Source organism: Poecilia reticulata, linkage group LG9 (assembly GCF_000633615.1).
Source record: "Poecilia reticulata strain Guanapo linkage group LG9, Guppy_female_1.0+MT, whole genome shotgun sequence".
In the NCBI taxonomy this organism is placed as follows: Eukaryota; Metazoa; Chordata; class Actinopteri; order Cyprinodontiformes; family Poeciliidae; genus Poecilia; species Poecilia reticulata.
Window position 1 is genome coordinate 15,787,215 of NC_024339.1, and position 25,980 is coordinate 15,813,194.

The 25,980-nt window shown below is 37.3% G+C and overlaps 2 protein-coding genes across 2 annotated transcripts in view; one reads left to right on the forward strand and one right to left on the reverse strand.

Annotated features, from left to right (window-relative positions):
* Positions 1-7,262: 7,262 nt before the first annotated feature.
* Positions 7,263-8,620, reverse strand: LOC103470070 (CD59 glycoprotein-like). The gene is made up of 3 exons (XM_017306634.1): positions 8,494-8,620; positions 7,868-7,975; positions 7,263-7,729 (listed from the first exon to the last, which is right to left on the reverse strand). The coding sequence occupies exons 1-3, from the start codon at positions 8,537-8,539 to the stop codon at positions 7,455-7,457; spliced, it is 429 nt and encodes a 142-aa protein (XP_017162123.1). The 5' UTR covers positions 8,540-8,620; the 3' UTR covers positions 7,263-7,454.
* A 6,300-nt stretch (positions 8,621-14,920) lies between these two features.
* Positions 14,921-25,980, forward strand: part of msh3 (mutS homolog 3 (E. coli)) — a 41,548-nt gene continuing 30,488 nt past the window's right edge. Inside the window, exons 1-12 of the mRNA XM_008418214.2 lie at positions 14,921-15,195; positions 16,314-16,431; positions 16,527-16,831; positions 18,182-18,394; positions 18,583-18,699; positions 18,797-18,914; positions 19,004-19,143; positions 20,059-20,225; positions 23,306-23,415; positions 23,620-23,734; positions 24,160-24,244; positions 24,686-24,795. Coding sequence (XP_008416436.1) covers positions 15,058-15,195; positions 16,314-16,431; positions 16,527-16,831; positions 18,182-18,394; positions 18,583-18,699; positions 18,797-18,914; positions 19,004-19,143; positions 20,059-20,225; positions 23,306-23,415; positions 23,620-23,734; positions 24,160-24,244; positions 24,686-24,795 — 1,736 coding nt within the window. The 5' untranslated portion in view covers positions 14,921-15,057. The remainder of the gene's footprint in view (positions 15,196-16,313; positions 16,432-16,526; positions 16,832-18,181; positions 18,395-18,582; positions 18,700-18,796; positions 18,915-19,003; positions 19,144-20,058; positions 20,226-23,305; positions 23,416-23,619; positions 23,735-24,159; positions 24,245-24,685; positions 24,796-25,980) is intronic.

Below are 25,980 nucleotides of genomic sequence, written 5' to 3' on the forward strand. Positions count from 1 at the left end.
AAAAACGTTTTCTTTCAGTCCTTTCTTCTTTCACTTCTTTTCCTAAATAAGCCCGCTCCACTAGGACCTGAGTATAAAGAGCACTCAAATGACATCATGGCCCTCATAAAAACTCAGCATTACTTTCAGTTCTGACTGGTGTTTATTCAGGATATTGGAATATGTCATTTAGAAAAAGAAATGTAAACATGTCAAAGTCAGTAAGTGTATATTAACAGATTTTCATTGCACTGTATTTAAAAACAGTTTAAAGAAATAAAAAATAACATATTTTTAGTATTCAAATTCAAATACTTTATTGATCTTGTCTTGGAAAATAAAACTTTTGCTTATTTACTGGGAAGAAATAAGCAAGTTGTATTTCCTTTGGAAAGTTTAAAGCTTCTAAAGGACCCTCACCTAAAAAATCATTACCGTCCGATATGAAAAAAAAAACATACAAACACTGTCAACGTTAACAGGCTTCTACAATCTTTAACCTTGACTGCTGAACATGTCAAGGTTAAAGCTTAACCTGACTCTCTTATAGTTTTTAGAGTCTAAGATTATGTGGGAAAAAGCTTTAATACCAAAAGCCATTTTAGTATTTCAAAATAGGTGTAATATGTTCAGCTGGGATTGCATATTAAAACATGTTTATCATTTAAAGAAATAAGTACATTACATATCCGACTAAAGAAAACATTGAAATCACACCAAAAGGTTTTGCTAAATGAGCATCCCCAAAAAAGGTGGGTTTATGTTTCTTGTTCGATGTGACAAAAGGAACAGAGAGGATCAATATTTGGAATATATTTTCTCAGTATTGAATTTACAGGGTAACACTTGTGCAAAATTTTAAGAGATACCTCGCATACTTTGCTTGAAATAAAAAAACTTTCTTGGCAAGAACCATGTTTGTTCCCAATCAATATCTGAATAAAGATGGTTCCAAAAAAATATAGAAGCAGGTTTGCTAATGGTATTCCTCTGGATTATTTCTCTAATATGTTTATTACTGGTTTTGATACTAAGGAACAATTCTGAATTACTAATAAATAACTCTGGAAATTTGGAATATTGGACATGGACTCTACCTGAGTTTGAAATAAGAAATGTCAAACCTGCTGGAATAATATCGAAAACAACCGCAAATTCTTTAGGGGTCACAGGGAAGTTACATTTACAAAGAAATTCACCATTTAACCATTCTCGTTAAACAACTGTTTTACAGATATATTATTATCCACCCAATTCTTAAAGAATAAGGATTTATGCTTGAAGCAAATATTTTGGTTATTCCAAATAAAACCGTTATGAGGGGAAAAGTTATGTTTATAAACTAATGTCCAGGATAAAAGAAGTTGTTTATGGAAGCTAGATAAATTAACAGGGAGCTTTTCTATTTTAAAGTTACATCTTAATAAAAAGTCTAGGCCACCCAAGGATTTAAAGACTTGTGAGGGAATCCAATGCCACATTGAAGTAGGATTTTTCAGATATCTTTGGATCCACCTAACTTTGAAAGTAGAATGTAGGGTATTAAAGTCGAGCACATTGAAACCCACTGAACTTAGTCTATTGATCATAACATTTTTCCTAATGAGATGGGGCTTTTTTTCCCAAATGAAATCAAAGAGTATTTGATCAATTTTAGTACGCAGGCAGTTTGGGACATTTAGGGCTGAACTGGCATAGACAAGATGAGACAGTTCTTTGGTTTTGGCCAGCAGGACTCGGCCAGTGATAGTCAGGCCTCTCTGTAACCATGGATTAAATCTTTGTTGACAAGAGAGTATAATAGGATAAAAGTTTTTGCTAATCCTTGCTGTTTGCTCTTTAACTATAGTTACTCCAAGATATTTGACTTCAGACTTCACAGGAATTTCTGACTGTTACGACCCGGCTCGGCCAGGGGAAAACGGAAGTAACATTAAAGAAACCAAGGTGGTACGTTTTAACAATTTAGGTTTATTGTTTGGGTTTTGACAACAAAAATAAATAAGGAAAAAAAACTAACAATAATCAAAATGTAGGGACTTACAACAAAATGTACTAAAAAAACAATCCACAAAACAATCAGAGTTGTAAACCAAAGATCTTAACCAAACAAAAATGGACTTCAAGTCCAGGATAAACTAAAACAAACTACAAATCTCTAACAGAGATTCAAAGATCCCCCGCAGGGACAAGGCGAGTTACACAAGCTATCAAAAGCTTTCAGAGCTAACTAAAGCTAGCAGAGCTAACAAAGCAAGTGTACAACAGTCAAACAAAGTAGGAAGCTGTCTGAACAAAGAATCAGCCTCGCCTTCTCCCAGGAAGTCCTTGGTTTTAAAAGGGGAGGCCTCTTCAGGGATTGGTGGAGCTGGCAATTGATGAGTCAATCGCTGTAGGCCTCAGGGAGTGGCACAGGAAGGCAGGGCTGCATCCACTTCCAAGTGGAGTCAATCTGATTAGAAGCTGCAGATGTACAAAAAAGGAAAAGAAAACATACACAAGGCCACTGGCCGTAACACTGACAAAGAAAATTCATTACAACTGTTGATTGGAAGAAGTTCACATTTAGATAAGTTACGTTTAAGACCAGAGGCTACAAAAAATGTATTTAAAAGTTTAAGAGCAACATCAATTTGAAAACTATCTTGTAAAAACAAAGTTGTATCCGTTGACTTAAGAGTATAGTTTTTCCTGCAACTGAGAAGCCTTTGAGATCACTATTCTTAATAAAAGTAGCTAAGATTTGCACAGGGAGAAGAAACAAAAAAGGTGATACAGGGCAACCCTGACGAATCCCACGGTCTATGTTAAATCTTTTAGTAGTTCCATGAGGTAATTTTATTAAGCTTTTTCCATAAGCATAAAGAGTGCGGATTGATTTTTGAAAATTTCCTCCAAAACCAAATAAGCTGAGGGCTTTGAAGATGAATTCATGTTCTATCGAGTCAAATGCTTTTTGAAAATCTAAAAATAAAATAAAGCTGTTAGCTGAAATCATTTCTGGATAGTCTAACATATCAAGAACCAATCTTATGTTATCTATGATATTCCTTCCAGCCATAAAGCCGTTCTGAGATTCCTCTATAATATCACTGAGAACCTTTTTGATTTTTTTTCCTAAGCAATTGGCTAAAATTTTGTAATCACTGTTAAGTAAAGAGATGGGGCACCAATTATCCAAAATTAATTCATCCTTCTGATGTTTCGGGATTAGAGTAATTAAACTTTAAGAGAGTGAAGGGGGAAGTCTTTCATTACTAATGCTTTCAATAAACAAGAGTGTAAAAATGGAGTGAGTTCTTTAGAGAACATCTTATAAAGTTCTGATGTAAGTCCATCTGTACCAGGGGATTTATTGTCCTGGTGCGTCCTGGTGGCGTTCAGTTTGTCACCTAATGCCGAGATCGACTCAAAACCTTCCGCGATCGACATGTTGCACCGCTGCTCTAGCAAATCCCAAACAGTTCAGAAACAATATGAAATGGAAAAAAAGTTATTTATTAACCGATTAAGTCGTGTTTTAGATTGTTCTTGAAAACTAATCAGTCACGGCTGATTAGTGGGTGAACTCATGGCTGCACAGTGAACCCGTTGATTCTTTACAGCAGAGAGCCGCTCCCTCTCTTGCAGGTACTGCGTACCCCCACTAAATCTTTTAGGGGTACGCAGTACCCTGCCGTACCCCCTTACTTTCACCCCTGCGTCTATGGTCATAGACATAATATAAGAGCTGATCTTCCACAGAGAGATCTTCGTTGAACAGGAGATTTATATGTCTATGTCTATGGTCTTGACAACGGCTCAGCGTCATTTTGCGCGCCTGGGTGACGTCAAGTCCTGTGCCACTATGTTTTGAAAACTCGGTGGAGATTCATTACTTTGATCACTTTCGTTCTGACCGATTTTTATCCAGGTTTTAATAATATTTTGGCTAGAAAATGAAATGTGAACGTTCCAAAGTCTGTGAAAAAGCTCTGCACTACTCAGACCTCCATCAGCTCCATCAACTTTGGAGGACTGAGCAGCAGAAGCAGCAGCAACATCAGCAGCAGCAGACCTCAGTGTGGGATTAAACCAAATCCCAGAATTCAGTTTCTCTGAAAGTATAATGTCACATGAAGATTGATTTTTAAAACACAGCTGTTATTTCATGGGGATTTTGTGACCCACACAATCATTGACAAAACGTCCAATAAATCAGTACACAATCACTGGGAAAAAAGTTACAGCTAAAAGAATCATCTACTGAAATATTGCTGTGTCCAGTTATATTAATTGAAAATTGAGAGGAAGGAGGAAGTGTGGTAGAAAAAGTTGATTACGTAACAGGGATCGTTGAACCGTAATGGGTAGATTTTGAATCAAAGTCTACAGAAGAGTTGGTGGCATATTGTATTTTATTTAGACATCAAGGTAATATAGTCTGGAGGAAAAGTAAGTAATCGAAGTTGCTTGAGGTACTGGTTGAAGTTTTCACAGTGTAAAATTTAGGGTGCCATGTCATCTTCAGAGCAGCCATTTGCAGGAACTTTAAAAATATTTCATGTTTCGTCCTGCTGACAAGCTTTATGGAGTTCAATATCACATTCAAAGTGAACGTTCACCTTTTGTAGAGAAGCAACTGGTAATCCCACCAGTGCAATACCTAATGGACATACAGGATTCCTGAAAAGCATTATCTAATGTGTAACCTTTTAATCCACATGATAGAGAAACGCACACAAAAACTCAAACTGATCCGACAAAGCTGGGAACATGGAATTGTCTAACATGTCTTGATATGATGAAGCCTTCAGAGTTCCTCTTACTGGAATTAGGGTTAGGGTTAGCTCAGCTCCTGAAAGACAACCCCACATCATGATGGATGCCACCTCCACCAAACAGCAGAACGAGTATAAAACATTTACAGTCAGGTATCTTGTAAAAGAATGAGCATAACGAGAGATCTGGTTTGAAGAAAACATTAACAGACTAGTGAAAAGCAAACAAATGGACTCCAGTAAAGATAAGAATTTAAATAGATAATTTTATAGGCTTTTACAGTAAATGGTAACTGAAAGAACCAAATGTTTTCTCTGCAAGTGAAACCTAAGAATTTAAATCCCATCTATATGTTCCAAAGTTACCAGTAAATTAGTTAAATAGTCAAAAATAATTGGGAAAGCAGATCATTACTATTATTATTGTGATTTTTTTGTTGTTTTATATGTACAGCCAAGGGTGTATTCAACTTTAACTTTATTTTAATCCAAACTTGTGTAAAAAATCCCACAAAGTATTCCTAATCGTAGTTATCTATTCAAGATAAATGAAGCAAAAAATAAAAAATATATGGACTCTTTTGTGCACCACCTTTTTACAGCAGTTAAGAAACTTAAGCTGCTACATAATAGAAACATTCCTTAAGTCATTAAAAACATTTTCATGCTATAGAAAACCACAAGAACTGCAGTTGTATTTTTTTTGAGTGGATGGTGATCTGTGACCAAATAGAAACTTTACAGAGAAATAATTCTCATGCTATAGAAAAACGCATAAACTGTAGGGGGTTTTTTGAGGCAAAAGGTTGTGATTTCTACACTTACCCACCAGAGGTATCAGAGTGGACATTTTTACACAGAATATCTTTCACTGCTAGGTTGCAGTTGGTAGCACTGTTGCCTTGCAGCAAGAAAGTTCTGGGTTTGATTCCCAGCCTGGGGTCTTTCTGCATGGAGTTTGCATGTTCTCCCTGTACATATGTGGGTTTTCTCCGGGTACTACGGCTTCCTCCTACAGTCCAAAAACATGACTGTCAGGTTAATTGGAATCTCTAAATTGTCCCTAGGTGTGAGTGTGTGTGCATGGTTGTTTGTCCTGTGTGTCTCTGTGTTGTCTCTGGTGACCTGTCCAGGGTGTACACTGCCTCTTGCCCGAACGTTCACTGGAAATGGGCACCAGCACCTCTGTCGACCCAATTGGGGTGTACAGAGGATGGATGGATGGACCTGTCACTGCTGTGAACAACAGCCTGAGTAAAAGATAGAAAGGAAATTCAGGAAACTGGTTATCTTCTAGGCCTGTATTTTGTATCTTCCTGTCAACTCTGACCAGTATGCTGGCAGCATGATGTCACTTCCAAGGCTGGACTGGGACCAAAATATAGCCATAGTATCTTTTCCATGGCAGCCCATGTTGACTACTTATGCAGAGGCACACAACATACCAGAGCACATGTGAATGCTGTATTGTTTCAAAAGCACAGCAGGTGACAAGGAAGAGTGTAACTATGTTAAATATTAAATGCTCTTTCAGTTCTAACAGAGTTTTATCTTGGAAGATACCAGTGCCAAAATTTCCATCTTAAAATGAAAGGGGATGTTAAAGAAACTCTTCTAGAAATGTTTATGTCTATAGTGGCCCCAGGATTGGTGGTTGAGGGTTGGGGCTGGGGCACAGCTACCCTTGAAATGTGATATAGCCCCCTGCCTGGCCACCCCCACCAGTGCTACCAATTAGTTTGCTCATGTCACACTAAACATAGATCAGTGTCTTGACAGAAATGCTCCTTTTGTTTTTCTACAAATGGCATTAATATTTTTTTTTGTTACTGATTGTTTCAAATTTCTGTTTTTAAATGGGACAGTACATAATAATTAATATCTACATGGAAATAGACGAGTTTATAGCCAAGTTTCTAATTTCCAAACTTGGTCCCATTGCCAGATTTATGTTTAATAATAATAAGAAAAAACAGACRCAGACCACAGAACTCTTCATAAAAAGATAAAGGGGTAATTAAACAGCTGTTTTCAATTTGTAGTCTATAATGGTTTAACAATTTTTACCTTAAGTTGAAAAGTATGTTGAATAAAGTTAGCATAACAATGTGAAAAGTGGTTATATACGATTAAGCCAGTGGCTCCCAAACTTTTTTTTTTACTGGCCCCCCCCAGTGGTCTCCAAACACTCCTTGGTTAGGTTGGGGGATGGGGGGGCCAGAGAGACTCCCCCCAACCCCATCCCCCCAGCACAGCGTTGGGAACCTGTGAGTTAAACTATGCTGAGCTAAACAGGATAATTGTGTGACTAGAAAAAATAGCTCGGTTTCTGGCAAATAGCAAAAATAATTAAAAAAAATTAAACCTAATACACATGAGAGATAACTATTAAATACATTTGCAACCCCAGAAAGAACTTGGTATCCTTCATGTTTTATTCTTAATCTTAGAAAATGTAAAAACATAATAGTTGATCAAGTTATCTTTAAAAATGTCAATATTGAAAAGACCACATAACAGCAATTTGTTTGAGCATTTGATTAGTTTATTCTTTCATAGCTTACAAATTTAGTTTTATGTTTAAAAGAGACACATGTGTATTACATGATGAATATAAATGCTGCATATCTGTCCTGACTGCATGGTTGCTGTCAACTCAGCGTAACTGTTAATAGACAAAACAATAAACCAGAACAGGATAATAATTTCAGAGCCTTAAATAAAGAGCATCTTAAGGACTGAAGACAGGAGCAGCAGGATGATACCGGGTCCAGTTGGTACGGCACCGTTGCCAGTTCGTACAGCACCTTTGCCAGTCAGTAAGGTACCGTTGCCAATCAGTACGGCACCTTTCCCAATCAGTATGGGACTATTGCCAGTCAGTACGGCACCTTTGCTTCTCAGTAATGCACCGTTGCACAAGTCCTTGTCACAGCACTTTATGGGAGAAATGCATTCTGCTCTTTGCAAGCAGCTCTTGACAATCAATCCTGTAAGAGCAAGAAAACTTCTCAATAGTATTCGKAAACATGCTCTATAATGTCCACAAATAGCTCATACAACAAGTTAAATCTTTATGCAAGTGATCAATTCAAGCAGCACAGATTCTCATRCATTTAAAAGCTTACCTTCCGACTCGACAGAAGCACATCGGTCGAAACCARCAGGACAAGTTAGAACACCTGTGCAGGTATTGGGTTCAACTGTKMMATATRTGTAGCATCTCAATCCGGATGCTAAATGAAGAAATAAAAGAATTTAACATGATTATCAMTAACAACAAAAACAAGCTAAGAAGTTGACAGATGTGTGTCTTTTATATAAAACTTACAAGGCGCTTAAATACAAATTTTCAATTAAATGAAAATAAAGTCTTAAASCCTTTAACAGTAAAAACRTARGGAAATTGTTTGTACTGTTGAACWCAGCATTAAGACAGTTCAGTCCGAACTGTTAAGACAGAACTCAGTACGTTCAGTACATTTCATATACATTTTTACAGAAATTTTTACAGAAATCAATTWATCAATCAATAAAAACAAGACTCAAAATTTGGTTTAAAATCTCAAAATATATAAAATCCAGTTCAAATGTTTTGTACACTAATAATGAGAGCTTTAAACAAATATATGACTTACAGCTTTGAATCAAGTCATAGAGATACTCCTAAACTTTAGGACAAAACCTGAATTGCTTATAAAACCTTATCTTTGTTTTATTTATCCCTTTTTTGTTAAATTCAAGAAATTCTTACCAATAGAAAAAGTTATAAACAGGACAAGAACTCCGTGAAGCTTCATGATGAACGTAGGCTGTGCGAAGGAAAAACGTTTTCTTTCAGTCCTTTCTTCTTTCACTTCTTTTCCTAAATAAGCCCGCTCCACTAGGACCTGAGTATAAAGAGCACTCAAATGACATCATGGCCCTCATAAAAACTCAGCATTACTTTCAGTTCTGACTGGTGTTTATTCAGGATATTGGAATATGTCATTTAGAAAAAGAAATGTACACATGTCAAAGTCAGTAAGTGTATATTAACAGATTTTCATTGCACTGTATTTAAAAACAGTTTAAAGAAATAAAAAATAACATTTTTAGTATTCAAATTCAAAAATACTTTATTTATCTTGTCTTGGAAAATAAAACTTTTGCTTATTTACTGGGATGAAATATGCAAGTGTTATACTTATGGAACTGACCAGAGGTGGGGACTCGAGTCACATGACTTGGACTTGAGTCAGACTCGAGTCGTTCAAATCACGACTTGACACTTGACTTGAAAAAATGCTCAAAGACTCGGACTTAACTTTGACTTTTATGCCATTGACTTGGGACTTGACTCGACTTGAAGCTGTTTACTTGAAAAGACTTGATATGTTTTACTCAAAGTCTTAAAATTTAAAACACATTCTTTATAAAGTGGCGTCATTAATTAATTTCACTCATTCCGTATCAGTATGCGCAGACCGTCCCTCTGTTTTTCCTCTCTCCTTATGTAAGTATGTGTGTAGCTGCAGCACAACCAATCAAATTAACAGGATTTGGACATTTAAACAAACGCGAAGATGCTTCCGCGAGTAATTTCTTTTGGCTACGTAGGTTGTGAACTTTTGAATAAAAAACGAACTGCAACTTGTAAAACACGCAAGAAGAGAATATCGGATGGAGATGCCACGACATCCAACTTTGTCCGGCATTTGAAGCTTCACAAAGATCAGTGGCACTTTTCTTTTGCTGTAAGATAGTTGACTTTAGCTAACTTCGTGTTAGCATGTGTACTCCGGGTTAAATTGGTGATTATTTACCATAAATCCGGACCTGAGTGAAGATGGCCCCCCCACCTTTTTCAAATCAGACAAAATTGGTGTCAAACGTTTGTGCTACGTTTGTGCTTGTTTGTGCAGCAAAAATCTTCGTTTGTGCTGCTATCATTTTAAAGATATAAAGAAATGTTTCTAGAGGTCATCCAAGGTCAACCAGCCCCCCACCTTCTTCAAATCAGACAAAATTGGTGTCAAACGTTGTGCTACGTTTGTGCAGCAAAAATTTTCATTTGTGCTGCTATCATTTTAAAGATATAAAGAAATGTTTCTAGAGGTCATCCAAGGTCAACCAGCCCCCCACCTTCTTCAAATCAGACAAAATGGGTGTCAATNGCTATCATTTTAAAGATATAAAGAAATGTTTCTAGAGGTCATCCAAGGTCAACCAGCCCCCCACCTTCTTCAAATCAGACAAAATGGGTGTCAATCAACTCGGCTACGTTTGTGCTGGTTTGTGCAGCTAAATTTTTTGTTTGTGCTGCTTTRGCTTTGAAGATATTAATGAAAGTGTAAAGGTCAAAAGGTCAACCAGCCCCCCCACTTTTATGAAATCAAACAAAATTAGTGTCAAATGTTAGTGCTATGTTTGTGCAGCAAAAAATTTTCGTTTGTGCCGCTATTATTTTAAAGATATAAAGAAAGTTGTATTTCATAAAAGTTGAAGGTGGGGGGGTGGTTGACCTTGGATGAACTCTAGAAACATTTCTTTATATCTTTAAAATGATAGCGGCACAAACGAAATTTTTTGCTGCACAAACCAGCACAAACACAGCACAAAAATTTGACACCAATTTTGTCTGATTTGAAGAAGGTGGGGGGGCCAACTTCACTCAGGTTAAATCTGGTCCTTCAAATGCCTCCACAAATAATGTGCACCGTGTTATTAGCTCAGGAAGCCGGTGGATAGTGAGTGGGGCTCCGGAACAGAAAGCAGATTCTGGACCTGAACTCAGGGGACAGAGTCTCTCTGTCCCATCATGATGATGAGCCTGGTCTAGTATCATCTAAGGATGGTTGGTGTATTTGAAGACATCTATGTTGGGAAATTATATTGACAATATATTGTTTACTGCAGTCAGTGCATTAAGTCAACTGTTTTTGACTTAATGCACTGACTGGCGTGACTGTCACATGTCGCACAGAACCCATTTCCAAGTAGTGTAGCTTTGCTGGAAAAACAAATTAAAAAAAAATCCAGTTTTTTTTTTGGCCATCTTTCAAAAATGTCTGTAAAAATAAAAATTGTACAATCTCACTGACCCTGAATATAACACTAAGTGGGATAGTTAACTGAGTAAGACATAAAATAATGAGCTCATTATTTTGTGTTTAGTGATTCTGACCAGCTTGATTCACACAACATGTTTTTATCAATATTGATGTGAAATTGGCTGTAGATTTAACCCACTTGGCCTGACRRATATTTATTTTACCATCACATCCAAATTCAAAACCACTCCACTTTATTTGCAATGATTTTGATTTTTTTCATGTGGTTTATTTGTTAAAACTGACCAAATACAGTGATACAGTGCCTGTCCCAAATAAATTTTGTGATTAGAATATCTGGCCCATATTTACAGAGGACTGAAACTAATATACTTAGAAATAAAAACAGAAAAATAAATGCACCAGACCTTCCTGAGTTTACTTGTGATAACTTCATATATACTTACTTCATTTTTTAAAAACTTTTTTTATTGAATATCAAGTTTAACAGAACTGCGTAATAAAGAGGTCCAATTTAAAAATGTTTTTTATACTTTGTGTTCAGCTGCACATGTTCTATCATTTGAGATAAATACAGATTTTAAAAAGAACAAATGGTCCATTATTTGAATTTTATGTATAATTGTAAATTATAAAAAATAAAATAAAAACGACTCGAAATGACTTGAAATTAAAGGTTCCTGACTTGAGACTTGACTCGACTTTTGCCTGTCTTGACTTGAGACTTAACTTGACCGTCTTTACTTGATACTTTACTCGGATTTGAGGACAGAGACTTAAGACTTACTTGAGACTTGCAACACAGTGACTTGGTCACACCTGTGCTGATAACGGAGGTTTCAGTTAATATGTTCTTTCTTCTCTTTCAAACCAAAACTCCTTTGAACCAGGTTTGATTTATGGACAGAGGTACCAATTAACCAGAGATAGGAGAAACTGAGAGAGAAATGTGACTGATAAGACATAAAAGGAGAATTGTGTGTGTTAAGTTTCACTTCTTCCCTCTTGCTTTTCTTTTCTCAGACGGTGATATTTACTCAGATTTTATAAAGAAAATATCTAAAGACAAATTTGCATTTCTCTGATTGATTCAGTGCATTTCCCTTTATCAAAACAAAAAAAGAATTTTCCTAAACAATCCCAAAAGAAAACTATAAGTTGTTGTAGCTCTTTAATTCTTCAAATAGTTATTGTAGACAGTGACGGCTATTGACAGGAAAGATCTTCTGTAACGGTCTGTATTACAATTATTTTGAAGAAGCCACTGACTGAAGACACTCTTTTTTCCTTCCCCAAGACAGTCTCATGAAGAAGATGGTCAGGGTTGTCCACAGACATCCTCTGTGATGTCTCACCAGAGCTTTTCCTAGCGTGACACAGTTTAAAAACAAAACGTGAAAGCACAAAAACAGAACTTAAAAGAACACAAGGTTTTCTGTGATTTTGGCACAAACATGATGCATCAATCATTGAATATTGTTTATGTTACACACACTGTTATGTGCTGACATTTTATTGTGTGTGCAACTATAAAAGTTTTTCTAACATGTCATGTTCTGGACTCTGGATAAAGATAAGCTCAGCAGTTAGCTTGTTAGACTTTTTCCTTTTGGCATTGGTAGGATGACTTTTAGATGTTTATGTCAGAAAAATCATGAAGTTCTCTGAAGTTGTATTTCCTCCTTCAAAAGTTTAAAGTTTCTTACTTTAAGTTTTCCAAGACTTTAAACTTTAAAAATTTAAAGTACTGAAACTTGGAAAGTTGTGATAAATTACTTAAAATTGTTTACTGTCCWGATAAGATAGTAACACACCTTACTCTCTGATATGGTAAAAACATATAAAATTGTCAAAGTTAACAGGTTAATTATTGCTATATTTGACCTTGTCTGCTGTGCAGGTTAATGTTAAAGTTCTGCCAGATTAGAATTACACTGATGAGTCAAACTGACTTTCTTTCTAGTTTTTAGAGTCGAAGATTTCCTCCTTCAAAAGTTTAAAGTTTCTTACTTTAAGTTTTCCAAGACTTTAAACTTTAAAAATTTAAAGTACTGAAACTTGGAAAGTTGTGATAAATTACTTAAAATTGTTTACTGTYCWGATAAGATAGTAACACACCTTACTCTCTGATATGGTAAAAACATATAAAATTGTCAAAGTTAACAGGTTAATTATTGCTATATTTGACCTTGTCTGCTGTGCAGGTTAATGTTAAAGTTCTGCCAGATTAGAATTACACTGATGAGTCAAACTGACTTTCTTTCTAGTTTTTAGAGTCGAAGATTATGTGGAGAAAAACTTTAATACCAAAAGCCATTTTTATATATCAAAATAAAAGTGTAATATGTTCAGATGAGATTACTTATTACTTTAAAAAAAATGTTGTTAAAGTTCACAGTTGTGATAATATAAGTACAGAGAAAAAATAGAGAAGAGTTTGTACAATCAATGAAAATGTTAATTTGTTGTAACAAATTGTAAGAACTAACGACTTATTAAATGGTCCCTTTTCTTTATCAAATAATGTTCATAGAAAAAAAAAGATAATATTTCTTGTATTATGGTTATTGAGCTTAGAAATTCAACTAAAAAAGTTTTCCTGGAATTGTATAAAAAGACCTGGGAAGTAAGTTTGGGTTTTTTTTAACCTATAGTATGGAAAGAAGCAACCATAGTTCCAAATCTAAAATCAGGTAAAGAGTGGTCAAACCAGCAAGTTATAGACCTATTGTATTAAATTCACATATAACTACTTTGTTAAAAAGAGGGGATATTTATAAAAATTTCAAAGTGGACTTAGAAAAGGTAGAAGCAGTATGGATCCTATTCTACGTTTAGAAGATGAAATCAGAAAAAGGCAAGTTAGTAAGGAAAGTGTGGTGGCTGTCTTTTTTCATATGGAGAAAGCTTAGGATATGGAAGGAAGGTTTTTAATAACATTTAAAAAGGTGGGAATTAGTGGATCAATGTTTTATTGGATAGCATGTTTTTTACAAGATAGACCAGTACAAGTAAGAATAGGACAACATTTTTCAGAAAGAAAATCTTTTCGCTTTACTTCCGTAGGGAAGTGGTTTGACGTACTTCCCTGCAGGCGTACGCCAAACATATTTATGATAGGTTTGACAATTTGGAGAGTGGAATGGGGTTTTCTATATTTGCTGATGATGGAGCAATCTGGAAGAGGGGTAAAAACTTACATTTTATTGTTAAAAATATACAAGAAGCAATTAATAAAATGGAAGATTGGTCCTTTAAATGGAGATTTAAAAATGTTATAGACAAAACTAAGATTTTATTTATAATTTTCTTTACAAAGGAAGTCTCTGAAAATCCAAAATTGCAAATATATAATCATGATTTAGAAAGGGTAAAGCCATTTAAGTTTTTGGGTTTATGGCTGGATGAACACCTTACTTGGAAAATTCATATTTAAAAAGTAGTGGAAAAGTGTAAGAGAGTTTTAAATGAGGTGTTTGGTGGGGAGTGAGTGGGATGCTGAGAGAAAAGCACTGAAAGCAATAAACACAGGTTTAATACAGTCTGTATTTGATTATGGCAGCATAGCCATCATACATGTCAAGAGATTTGTGGGAAAAAGAAAAAAAGAAATTAACCCTTTCATGCATGAATTATAATCCTTTGTGTCAGGACTTTTTTCCAAAATATTTTTTGATTTTCTTAAGGCATAAAAAAAGTAGGAAAAAAATTTGGTAAAAAGTTTTTAAAATTTTTTTTTAGGTGATCAATTGTAAGTTTCTTCAATTACAAAGTTTTATTTGAAAAATACATCAGTAGTATTGTTCTTTAGGGGTTATCTGATGTCACAATATTTTTTTTACCTGCAAGAGTCGTCTACAGTAGAAGAAGCGACCGCGTTGGTTGTCTGTCGGCCATATTGGATTTAACAAAAATAATTTCTTGCATTTGCAGCAGATGGCCAGTAGTTGATAGTGTATTTTATCCTCCTGACTACCAGTAGTTCATTTTCATCTTTTCAATTCTGAATATTTTTGTTCTTTACTGAAATACCTCAAGAAGTCGAAATTGATAGAAAGGATAGAGTATATACGTAGTATACACACTCCCCTCCAGTAGATGGCGGTAATGCACATCAATACGTTGCGGCGTCATTTTACGCGCCTGGGTGACGTCAGCTCCTGCGCCGCTATGTTTTGAAAAGCCGGTGGAGCTTCAACTACTTCGTTATGACCTGGTTTTATCCAGGCTTTTAAAACATTTCGGTTACAAAAAGAAATGTAAACATGCCAAAGTCTGTGAAAAAGCCCTGCACTACTCAGACCTCCATTAGCAGGTACTTTGGAGGACTGAGCAGCAGCAGCAGTAGACCTCAGTGTGGGATTAAACCAAATCCTGCAGAGCATCGGCTCTCAAGAGGAAAGGTGAGGTCTGCCATTTAACTCATTGGATATCCGACATGTCATCTGTGGTTTGCTTTATGCAACTCTTCCAGAATATAGTTTCTCGGAAAGTATAATGTCACAAGAAGAAAGGTTTCTAAACCACAGCTCTTATTTCATGGGAATTTTGTGACCTCTGCTCTATCAGCGCTCAGTCATTGGAGTCGTCCACTACTATGGGCTGAAAAAAGTCGCAGCTAAAGGAATTATGTATTGAAATATTGCTGTGTCCAGTTATATTAATTGGGGGTTGAGAGGAAGGAAGAAGTGTGGTAGAAAAACACGCAAGTGTAATATGTATAATTGAACCCTTTATTTGATGACTTTGAATCACAGTCCACAGAAACCTTGATGTCTGAATATTGTATTTTATTCAGAAATCAAGGTAATAGAGTCTGGAGGAAGAGTTGCTTCAGGAACTGGTTGAAGTTTTCAGTGTAAAATTTAGGATGCCATGTCATCTTCAGAGCAGCCATTTGCAGGAACTTTTAAAAATAATTCATGTTTCGTCCTGCTGACAAGCTTTATGGAGTTGCTGATTTAATTTTCCAACAAAACTTGGCATCTGTCCACATTGCTAAGGGAATACTACCTGCTGCTGTTACTCTCCTTTTATTGATAAGCAAACTGTACTGACCTGTACTCCAAGCAGAATGTCATAGACAACAGACCCAAAAGTTCAGATGAGCTGAAGGCAACCTGGATGAATTAAATAATGGATACATTACTTAATCAAACCTCAGCAAAGCAACAGGCTGCTTGCCTCCATGCACTGATTCACTAATTTATGCAAAAAGGGTCCCAGCCAAGTACTGAAGGCTCATACTTTACAGTACAAGAACATATATTTCCTTAGATTTCTTTTGTTTCTTATTGGTTTTAGGTTAAGTTATACTTTTCTGATAAACCACATTTAGGGCTTTCATTAGCTGTAAACCACAATTATCAAAATTAAAATGAAAAAAATAATCACTTTAAATATTTTACTGTTTCTACAAATCAAAATTTTTGAGTTTCTTGAATTAAAAATTGAAGTTAATTAACTTTTTAGGTACACACTAATTTATTGCACCTGTGATTATTTGGCTTCTGTACTTTAGTTGAAACTTTCCTCTGGTGATGAAGATGGGTTGCCATCAAAACGAACCAAACTGGCTGTGAAGGACCAACAGATGGGAGACGTGCAGTGTGAGCCTGGACCTTCTCTGAGTGTTAAAGGTGAACACAAGCTTATCATCTAATTTCATTTCTTCTAAAAGTATTTTCTTTACTGTTTGAAAACTAAATGTTCTTGGTTTGTTTCTTCTCCCTAGAGGCAAAGCCAACATTGAGCCAAGGAGGAGGAAGAGGAGGAGGAGGTCTGTGCTCCTCCACTTTGGAGAAGCTGAAAGGTTTCTCCTGCTTGATGGCTGATCCGTTTCTACGGGCCATCAAGGATGAAACAAAGATGGATGACCGCAGTAGCAAAAGCTCTAATTCGAGGAGTTCTGTTTCGCCTAGTTTTGGGGATTCTCATCAGCAAATCAGCAACACACTGCCTAGGACAGAGAAGGAGCGAGATTATGAAACGCAGAATCATGAAGAAGAAGAGGATCCAGAGCTGGCTGTCACTAATCAGGTATGTTAAACACATTCTTCTCTATGTGAAAAAGACATGAGTACATATTTAAACCTCAAAGGTAGGTAGTTTAAGCCCTGAAGATAATATTTATCTGCTCTCTATAAATGTTCTGACTAGGGCCTCTGACCTCTACCTCTTTCAGATGGGGTCAAGTAAAGCCAGGCTTGCGTCATCAAGCGAATAATGATTGCTAAGTTTATTCTTCACATAAACTCTGAAAAGATCACAAGGACACAAAGACTTGTCTTTTGCAAAAGGAGAGAAGCGTGTCAGACTTAACTGTTTAGGCTAACTCCAACGAGAGCTTGCAAACCTTCAGTATTTATTCTCCTCAAAGCATAGGTGTGCTGTCATGGTGATTCAGCAGCACAGGCAAGTGCAGGAAATGCATTCCATATGTGGCAGCTGCAAAGAGAAGCGTTTTGCACAGGATGTCAAAGTTCAGCTATCTTTGTAAACGGCTGCGAAAGCGTCTGCGCATTGTCTGGAAACTTCTTTAACAGGAAAACACCTGCAGACAGAAAAACACAGCAGATATAGCAGTGAATAAATGGTAAAAAGTATCAACATTTCCTTCAATGACATTACTGCAACTCTGTGCCGACGCCTGATGCGTCCATTCAACAAGCTGAATATGTTACTCATAAGCAGGGACTGTATTCTTTAGGTTTGGATTAAACCTGGCTATAAATATTACATAACAAACAGTGCTTTGTTATACTAAGATTGGGCACACTACTATAGTCATGATGATAAAATACTTTTTGTCACTTTGATCAACTTTGTTTTCTCTGTGCTTTTTTGATCTGAGGAGGTAATTCTTAGAATAATTTACCACATTCGTTGATAAACTGTGCAAACATATACAGTCTAAACACAGATTAACCAGTTTGCTCAGAAGGTGCAAATGTTTCTTATTTCACTTCCTTTTTTTGGTTTACTTTGTCCTTATTCCCTTTACTTGCTGTTTATTTTTCTTGTCATGTGTCCAGTCTTGGCATTTCAGGCATACCATATCAAGACGCTGGTTCCCAACACGTGACAGAGCAGATTTGCTCCAAAAAAGGATATCTGAAGTCTGTGTCATAATTGCATGATTGGCTTTATTAAATCAAGCTTGCATCTTTGTGTTTTTATGTTATTTTATTGGGATATTCCTCAGTGGTGGGAACCAGGAGCAGCAGTTTGAAGGAGTCAGTGAATCATTTCCTTAAATTGCCACTCAATACAATTTTACTGAGCAATATAATATAATTTTTTTTAATGCACCGCTGTTCAAAGAGCTTAACTTCAAACTTGAGCACCACTAACAAACTAAAAATAACCACATATTTTCTTCCCCTGCAGGGATTTTGCTTGTCTAAGATCACAAAGTCAGGAGGAATGGAGGGAGGCAAGGCTGCAGAGTCTCCATCAGACTCCAGCGCCCCCTGCAGACGCTCCAGAAGCACATACACCCCCCTGGAGCAGCAGGTCATGGAGCTGAAACAGCAGCATAGGGACGTGCTGTTGGCAGTGGAGTGTGGCTACAAATACAGGTTCTTTGGAGAAGATGCAGAGGTAAAAACCCGAGCATGCTTAAATAATCGCATGTAATTGTTGCTCCAGTGTCTCTGCTACTTTGCAAAAGAAAGTATTCTTATTGAAACTACACACTCTTCATTTCCTAGAACCCGGGGGAGGAGAGAAAACATCTTTACTCCAGATTTAGACCAAATAATCATTTAGAAACTTTTGCGTTTGAACAGATTGCTGCAAAAGAACTGAATATAACTTGTCACCTGGATCACAACTTCATGACGTGCAGCATCCCGACTCACCGCTTGTTTGTTCACGTCAGGCGCCTGGTGTCTCATGGACACAAGGTACCAGATGATTGTTAGATTCTGCTTCTCTTCTTCTCCCTTCCACTCTGTTAGCAGAGACAGATATCGTCTCGTCACTTCTGTCTGTCATTTTTAGGTCGGCGTTGTGAAACAGACAGAAACGTCTGCGCTGAAGGCGTCAGGGACCAACAGAAACGCTCTGTTCAGCCGTCAGCTCAGCGCCTTGTACACCAAGTCCACTCTGGTGGGAGAGGGTATCCTTCCAGGCATTTTCTGTCCTTACATGCCCCTAAAATAGCTTCTTTTTAATCCCTTGATGTCCTTCACGAGGTATTATTTCCAGACGTAAACCCAGTCTGCAGAGTGGCAGATGTGGAGGAGGGGGGCTGTGCTGACGTGGTGTCGGACCCTCCTGACAGCTTCCTGCTGTGCATCAGTGAGAACTGGGACAAAGTGAAGAAGCAGCTCTCCGTGGGGGTGGTGGTGAGTCTGATAAACATAAACTGCAGCTGAAACCAAGCAACATGGTGTGCATTTCAGCAATATGAAGCACATCGAATCAGAATTTATCTGGAATCTAGAAGATTTTAAGTAATTCCTGAAGGGAAATAGTTTTTTTAGCCAGATAAACTATGAGAAAATCTGTGGTTATTTGTCAGCAGGGTTGAGAGAGTCTGGCTGCCTCATGTTGTAAGATAATATTTTCCAACTAAAGAAGTTTGATAGCCGATTACTTCTCCTCCTCTGTTTAAGTGAGATATTTTCATAACAAATTCATCTATTGAAACTTATGTGAAAGTGTTGGTCAATGCTGACATTTTATATTGGAGTCTTTCTTGGCAGATGTTATTGGTATTTGATCAAAATTAACCGTGATGCATGGACAGGTTTATGATTTTTTGTTTGTTATATTCAATCCTTAACAGAGTATTAGGGCCATCATAGATTAAAATTAAAAATGGGTACATTTCAGACAAAAACGTCTTTAATATTCTCTGATGTCAAAATATAATAAATTAGCAAGAAAAAATATATTTTCCTTGATTAAAGGCATACATTTCTGAAATGAGAACTAAAATATTCTCTGACGTGAGAAATTTGTAAGAAAAAAAAATCTCTTAAAGAAATATTTTACATTTGTTTGTCTGGATTAAGGAATACATTCATTTACCCTCTTGTCAAAAAAATAGATATTAAAGACAATATCTTAAAATTCCAATTTCAACTTGAACTGGAAGGAGAGTCATTTTTATGCACATTTAAAAAATTTAAAAATATGGCTGACTTTATTTGTAAAGTCAGCCATCTGATATGAACTGAGTGATCAAACTATCTCTTTACCCTCTAATCTTTTGTTTTCTCCTTTTTCTGTCCCTGTGCTTGTATCTTGTGCATCAGGCCGTCCAGCCCAGCACTGGAGACGTGTTCCTGGACTGTTTCCCTGACGGTCCGTCCCGCTCCGAGCTGGAGAGCCGTATCCTGAGGATAAACCCAGTGGAGGTTCTGGTGCCTTCGGACCTTTCAGATCAAACCTCCAAACTGCTGCTCAGTATCGCTAATGCCAGGTAATCTGCTGTCACGCCACAAGGGGGCGACGTATCTTCATTTTCCTCACGGCAAACTTCTCTGCCGAGCTTATCTCTGTTTCGATAGAACTGAGTGTGTCTGCGAGTTTGGTTCATTTGATTCTGAGGGGTTGTGTTTAGATTTCCCCAGGCAGGCAGGCAGCCCTGCTGAGCGGAGCACTTTGGGCTTAGTGTGGCAGAGAGGAAATCGATGCGGGCGCACTGAGCGGTTATGAGATGGGGTCTTCAGCACGCAGGTTCTCACCACGAGGCTCAGCGGGTCCATAAGATTCATTTACTATTTAAGGTTGAGGATGGATTTTGCTCAAACTGGAAACTTCACAGTTTAGTTTGTGAATGTTTTTGGCTCAAAGTAAATAAAAGTTTGATTTGGAAAGACAATCATGTCTCACTTTGTGAGTTTCAAAAACACTGTTTAAACAAAGTTATTAGAAAAAAAATACTGTTATGATTAATTTCCCAAATGCTGGTCACACTTACTGCATGATTATAAAAGTGATCAAAGGAGTTTATTGAGATAATTCATATTAGTTGCTTCTATAACTTTAATGTATGCAAATTGGACAAAAAAAGCTTTATTTCCGTATGATTGACAATTGGCTGTTTTTTTTTATATCTGCTTTTGGTCAGAAAGAAATAAGCAAACAATCTTTTTTTATATATATTCTGATACTGACTTAAAAAATATGTATTTTTCCCCATAGTTACACAAACAGCATTGATTATTGCATTAGTAAACATTATTAACTTGTAAATAAAAAGTTTTTAAGTTTTTGTGATTATTATCATTATATTTTTCACTTATTTTTCATTCTTTTTAACAGTAATTGGGGGCAAGATAACTTTGGGTTCTTGTCCAGCCCATTACTCTCAGTGTAAATAATAAAAGTAATAAAATGTTTTTTGTCTACATTCCTGCATTTTTAAGCATTCTATTGTTACTAAAATAGCAGATTTTTAGTATTTCTCACTCTAACTCCTCACTCCTCATAGAGGACTGTTGTGTTTCTCACTGTGCTTCAGTATGATGCAGTCATTAATCGGAGAAAGAAAGAAATGTTTCAACTTGCTTGATACAGGAGGTTTCTTGTTCCAGTCATTTTCTGACTTGATCAACACAAATCTCCACTCTCCAATTTTACAATCAATTTATGTCTTTGGTTTTGCAAGAGAGAGAAAACACAACCTCTTTTTAACATCAGGAAGATCTAGTTTCAACTGTGTGATCAAAAAGACAAAGAACTGAGATTTATGTTCGTCTGACTGACGACACGGCCAGCACCGCTGACGTTGAGCTGCTTTGTTGCGCCGTCCTTCATGTTCACATCGGCGCCATTGACGTCCTCTGTAGCCCGGCCATGACCGCGAAATCCTGAGGAAATGAGACAAGAGAAAGGGAGGGAGTGAGGAGCGTTTGATTACAAGCTGATAGTTGGATAAACAGGAGAAATGTCTGCCTCATTCTGCGTCTCTTCCCTTAAAAAGCGAGATGGAGCAAATTTATTATCCTCTCGTGTACAATCCTTGCAGCTATTTTCTTAGTTTTTTCAATTTTCAATCAGTTTCATTGATAATCACAGCTCCTCGGGGAGCTACAAATCAGAACCAAACTCCTCTTTGGCCTCTTGTGTCTCAGATAAGTCTATTACATGTCTGTAGCAAACGGAGCTTAACGACAACATTTTCTTGCTGATTATTTTCTCACTGTTTTAATGACTGAACCTGAGAGAAATGATACATTGTGCATCAGTAATTCAGAGATAAATGTTTCAATGAGTGCCGGTAATGAGGCTCCTTTAAAGGAGCAGCCCAGGAGAGCGTCTGAATCGAGGGATTTTTGTGGCTGCTGACGTCAGCGTGTCGGTGCTTCTGTCTCTGGGGTGGGCAGACGAGACGGGACCCCTGGCAACGGACTCGTGTCCATGGAGTGGCTGGTAATGAGTCCCTCAGAGGTTGATTGTGACGACTGGGTGTGGTGTTGGTGACTTTACTCATGCAGACGGAGAGGGAGTTTGCATTTTACCTGGAGGTTTAAGGTGGGGAATATTAAATGTTAAGATTAAATGCAAACATCCCGGAATAGATTCACTCCAGCTCACACAAATTCACCTGAAAACAAACTCGAGTGCTCAGAGTATATGGTTTTTTTGGGTGGGGGGATTTAGTTTTCACCCTGCAGGAATGATGGCACTTAGGTTTTATGGACAGTTAAAATATTAAAGACATACTATTAGATGTATGAACTGATAGTCTGTTGAATTTATGTCAAATCCCTATTTTGCCTAAATGCTTCTAATACTTTTGTATTTTATGGTTTTAGCTCAAAGTATCAACCGTACCAAAACTGATTCTGTTTTTGTTCTTTCATTTCTTTTTGTATAAACCTGAACCAGTATCAGTCTTGGCTGTCTCAGTATTTTAAGTCGGGCTCAGCTTAATGCAATCCTCACCACGCTCAGGCCCCATCAGGGTTTTGCAGAAATGCTCCTATAACACCAACCCTGGATCAATAAGTGCTTCAGTTGCAGTTCTTGTAAATCTCGTAATGTGGTGCAACTGACTGGCTCAGTGATTAATTGCTCCAGTCTAATTTCAAGCACAATGTGGGATCTATTGATTGCTTTTATACAATCTGAGCTCCTGGACGGACCATTTGCTGAACAGAAATATGATGATTGTGTGTTTGCGCATGGGTGCTGGAAAACGGAAGACCGAAAGTGCTTCAGCGCTGCGAAGAGAGCCATGGCAACAACACGGCAGACAAAGCAACAGAGTCCTTGAGAGGTGCAACGCCGAGAGAGTGGATGGAGCAACAGGGAGATACGATGGTGCACCAGGGAGACGCAGAGGAGAATGTGGTTTTATGGCTGTGACTGAGGCTTTTGCGTCTCCATAGAGTCTGAACACAATATGCAGCTGCATCTGTATTTTTCTCAAATAGAAAACTGTGATTCGATGTGAAGTATCCAAGTTCAAACACTGTTGTTTATCACTGGATCGATACTAACACGTGGTCGTTATAATAAATTAAGGTTATTGCTGTTGTTGTTCCCCTCCAGTGCTCAGACTGATGACCGAATCAGAGTTGAGAGGAGGGACAGCGCTGAATTTGAGTTCACCTCTGCAATGAACACAGTCGTCAAGTTCTACTGTCACACCCCGGAGAAAGGTGGATTTTTATGTTGTGTCATTTTGTTCCGCTTAGAGCTTTTACTCTGAACGCATTTTTTTCTCTGTTTGGTTCCTGCTATTAATACCACGACAGCCACTCAACGGTAACACTGGATGTGTCTAACAAGGACTGAGCTGTGACTCACGGCTGTGCTTTAGTGTTAAAAATCCGAACATGACTGCGCGTTTTGTTTTCCTCCAGACTCGCGCTCTCTGTCGAGTGTGGCCTCCTTCGACAGCCCGGTCATCTGCTGCCTGGGGCCGCTCATCCAGTACCTCCAAGAATTCAATCTGGAGAGGGTTCTTGGAAACGAAAGGTGCACGACACAGACGCATCCTGCAAGATTAATGTTGGGAATCCTGGGAGAGATTATTGAGATAATTGCTGTAATTCTTCCATATAGAGATAATAATTTAACATTTTCTTTGGGTACAGCATTTACAAGAAAATTTAGCTTTTTTCTTTCTTTGTTGAACATTACTGTAATGAAACTTTGCAATGTTTAAAATAACCAGGAATATGTAACTGACAGCCTGACACTTTTATTTATTATTACAAACATACAATTTGAGATTTACCTGCAACCTTTGAAATCAGAGAATAAACGCCTTCTTATATATGCCAGTCGTTTCTTGTTGGGCTTGTGACAGTTTCTGCCATCTGATATACAAAACTAAACATTAAAATTGTTCCAACAAGGGGAGGTAGCGGTGTATAAATAAGATTTTTCATTTTGTGCAGCTCGTTTCGGCATCTGTCCAGTGAATCAGGGGGGATGAAGCTGAGTGCTGCCACTCTCAGGAACCTGGAAATCCTCAGTAATCAGGTACATGCTCCTGTCATTTAGCTGTCATGGCCAATTTTTAAGGAGAATAAGATCGTATATGTGGAGTTAATAAATGATTCATACTATGCTATGAAATATTTTAAGGTCTCTCTTTGTATTTGCCTCGAACCGAAGCCTGTGCTGCAGGACATAATGCACTTTGTGCGGCTCGGGAAGATTTCCACGCTGTGCTGCCAAACGCTGTTTACTTTGGCTCTGTGTCATCAGTGACACTTGAGCATCTCAGCCTTCATATATTTGTGAAATCATATGTTGCCTAACGCGTCTGGAGCGTTGTGCTCTGCATGTCAGCCGTAATGATTTACTCCCTGTGATTTCCATTTCAACAATTTTTATGTTCTTATCCTAAAGTGCTTTGCTGCTTGATGGTGCAAAGGTGAATTGAGTTTTTCCGTTGTTGTTTTTTTCTTTGATTCATAGACAGATGGGAGCGTGAGGGGAAGTCTGTTGTGGGTGTTGGACCACGTTCGCACTCCGTTTGGACGGAGACTGCTGAGGAAGTGGGTCAGCCAGCCGCTCACAGAGCCGCAGTGAGTACGCGTCACCTTTGACCCCCAGCTTCATTCTCAGTCAGCCTGCACAATATCAGTAAAATATGCAACAATTATTGCTAAATGCCATAATAAGGATATGATTATTGAATTATCTGCATCATTTTACTTCTTTATTTGTTTTGAACTATGTTTAGGTTTTTAGGCTCTGAGTTTGTGGAGCAATTTGTGATTTATTTATTTTTTATCTGTGAAAGGAGTTATATAAATAAAATGTACTTATTTACTCCAAAACAACAGAGCGGGAGATTGATAGGTACCAGTCTGTCTGCAAGCTCATCTTTAAAAAGTCTTAAATTCATGTATCTAAAAATATGGCCATAGAATGTCTTCAATTCATTTAAATAATTGTAAGTTGGCCTTAAATACTTTAATCACAGGTTTCAAATGTTGTCTTTGCAGGACTGCTTAGTCGTGTATATTCAATATTTTATTTTCTTGAGGGACTTATCTATCAGTTTGAGTCTCCCCTTGCTTGCTTTTTGCAAGAACACACACCATCATGGGTAAGTGTAAATCTAACACAGGTCTGGTGAACAGAGATGGTGGCAGAAAATATTCTAGCTAAACACAGAGGGAGCCATAAATACCTTCTAATGGAAAAACCAAACCAGTGACAGACTAATGGTGTTAAATAATGTCACCACCAGTTGACGTGAGAGAACCGACTGGGAGAAAACAAGAAACTCTGCTACTTTCCAGGTCCTTGGTTTCCACTTTGTTTTCTGATATGGATCATTAAGTAAAATGTCAGGAAAACAAACTTTGAGAATGAAAAATGTTATTGTCCTCTTTTCATCATTATGACCTCCATAAATGAGCTCCAAGAAGAACTCCTATATTTTTTGTTGCTTTAGTCTTGTTTGTGAATGAAACTGTGCAACATCCACAATAAATAACTCGGGTTAACAATACATACAATACAAAGTCCATAATGTTAATCTGTTACAGCAGAAGAAAGAAGGCATGTAAAGTTTGTTTAGAGTCAGCTGCTTAAAAAAAACAAAACAGGGTTTTTCAGTCTAATTCTGTTTTCCATACAGTCAAATTGTTAGTAATTTCTGTCTCTGAGGGCAGACCTCTTTTCTTTCTGCACAGGGATTATGGTTGTGGATTGGGCACCGCTTTTCAGATTAAATGGATAACATCTCTGCAGAATTTAGA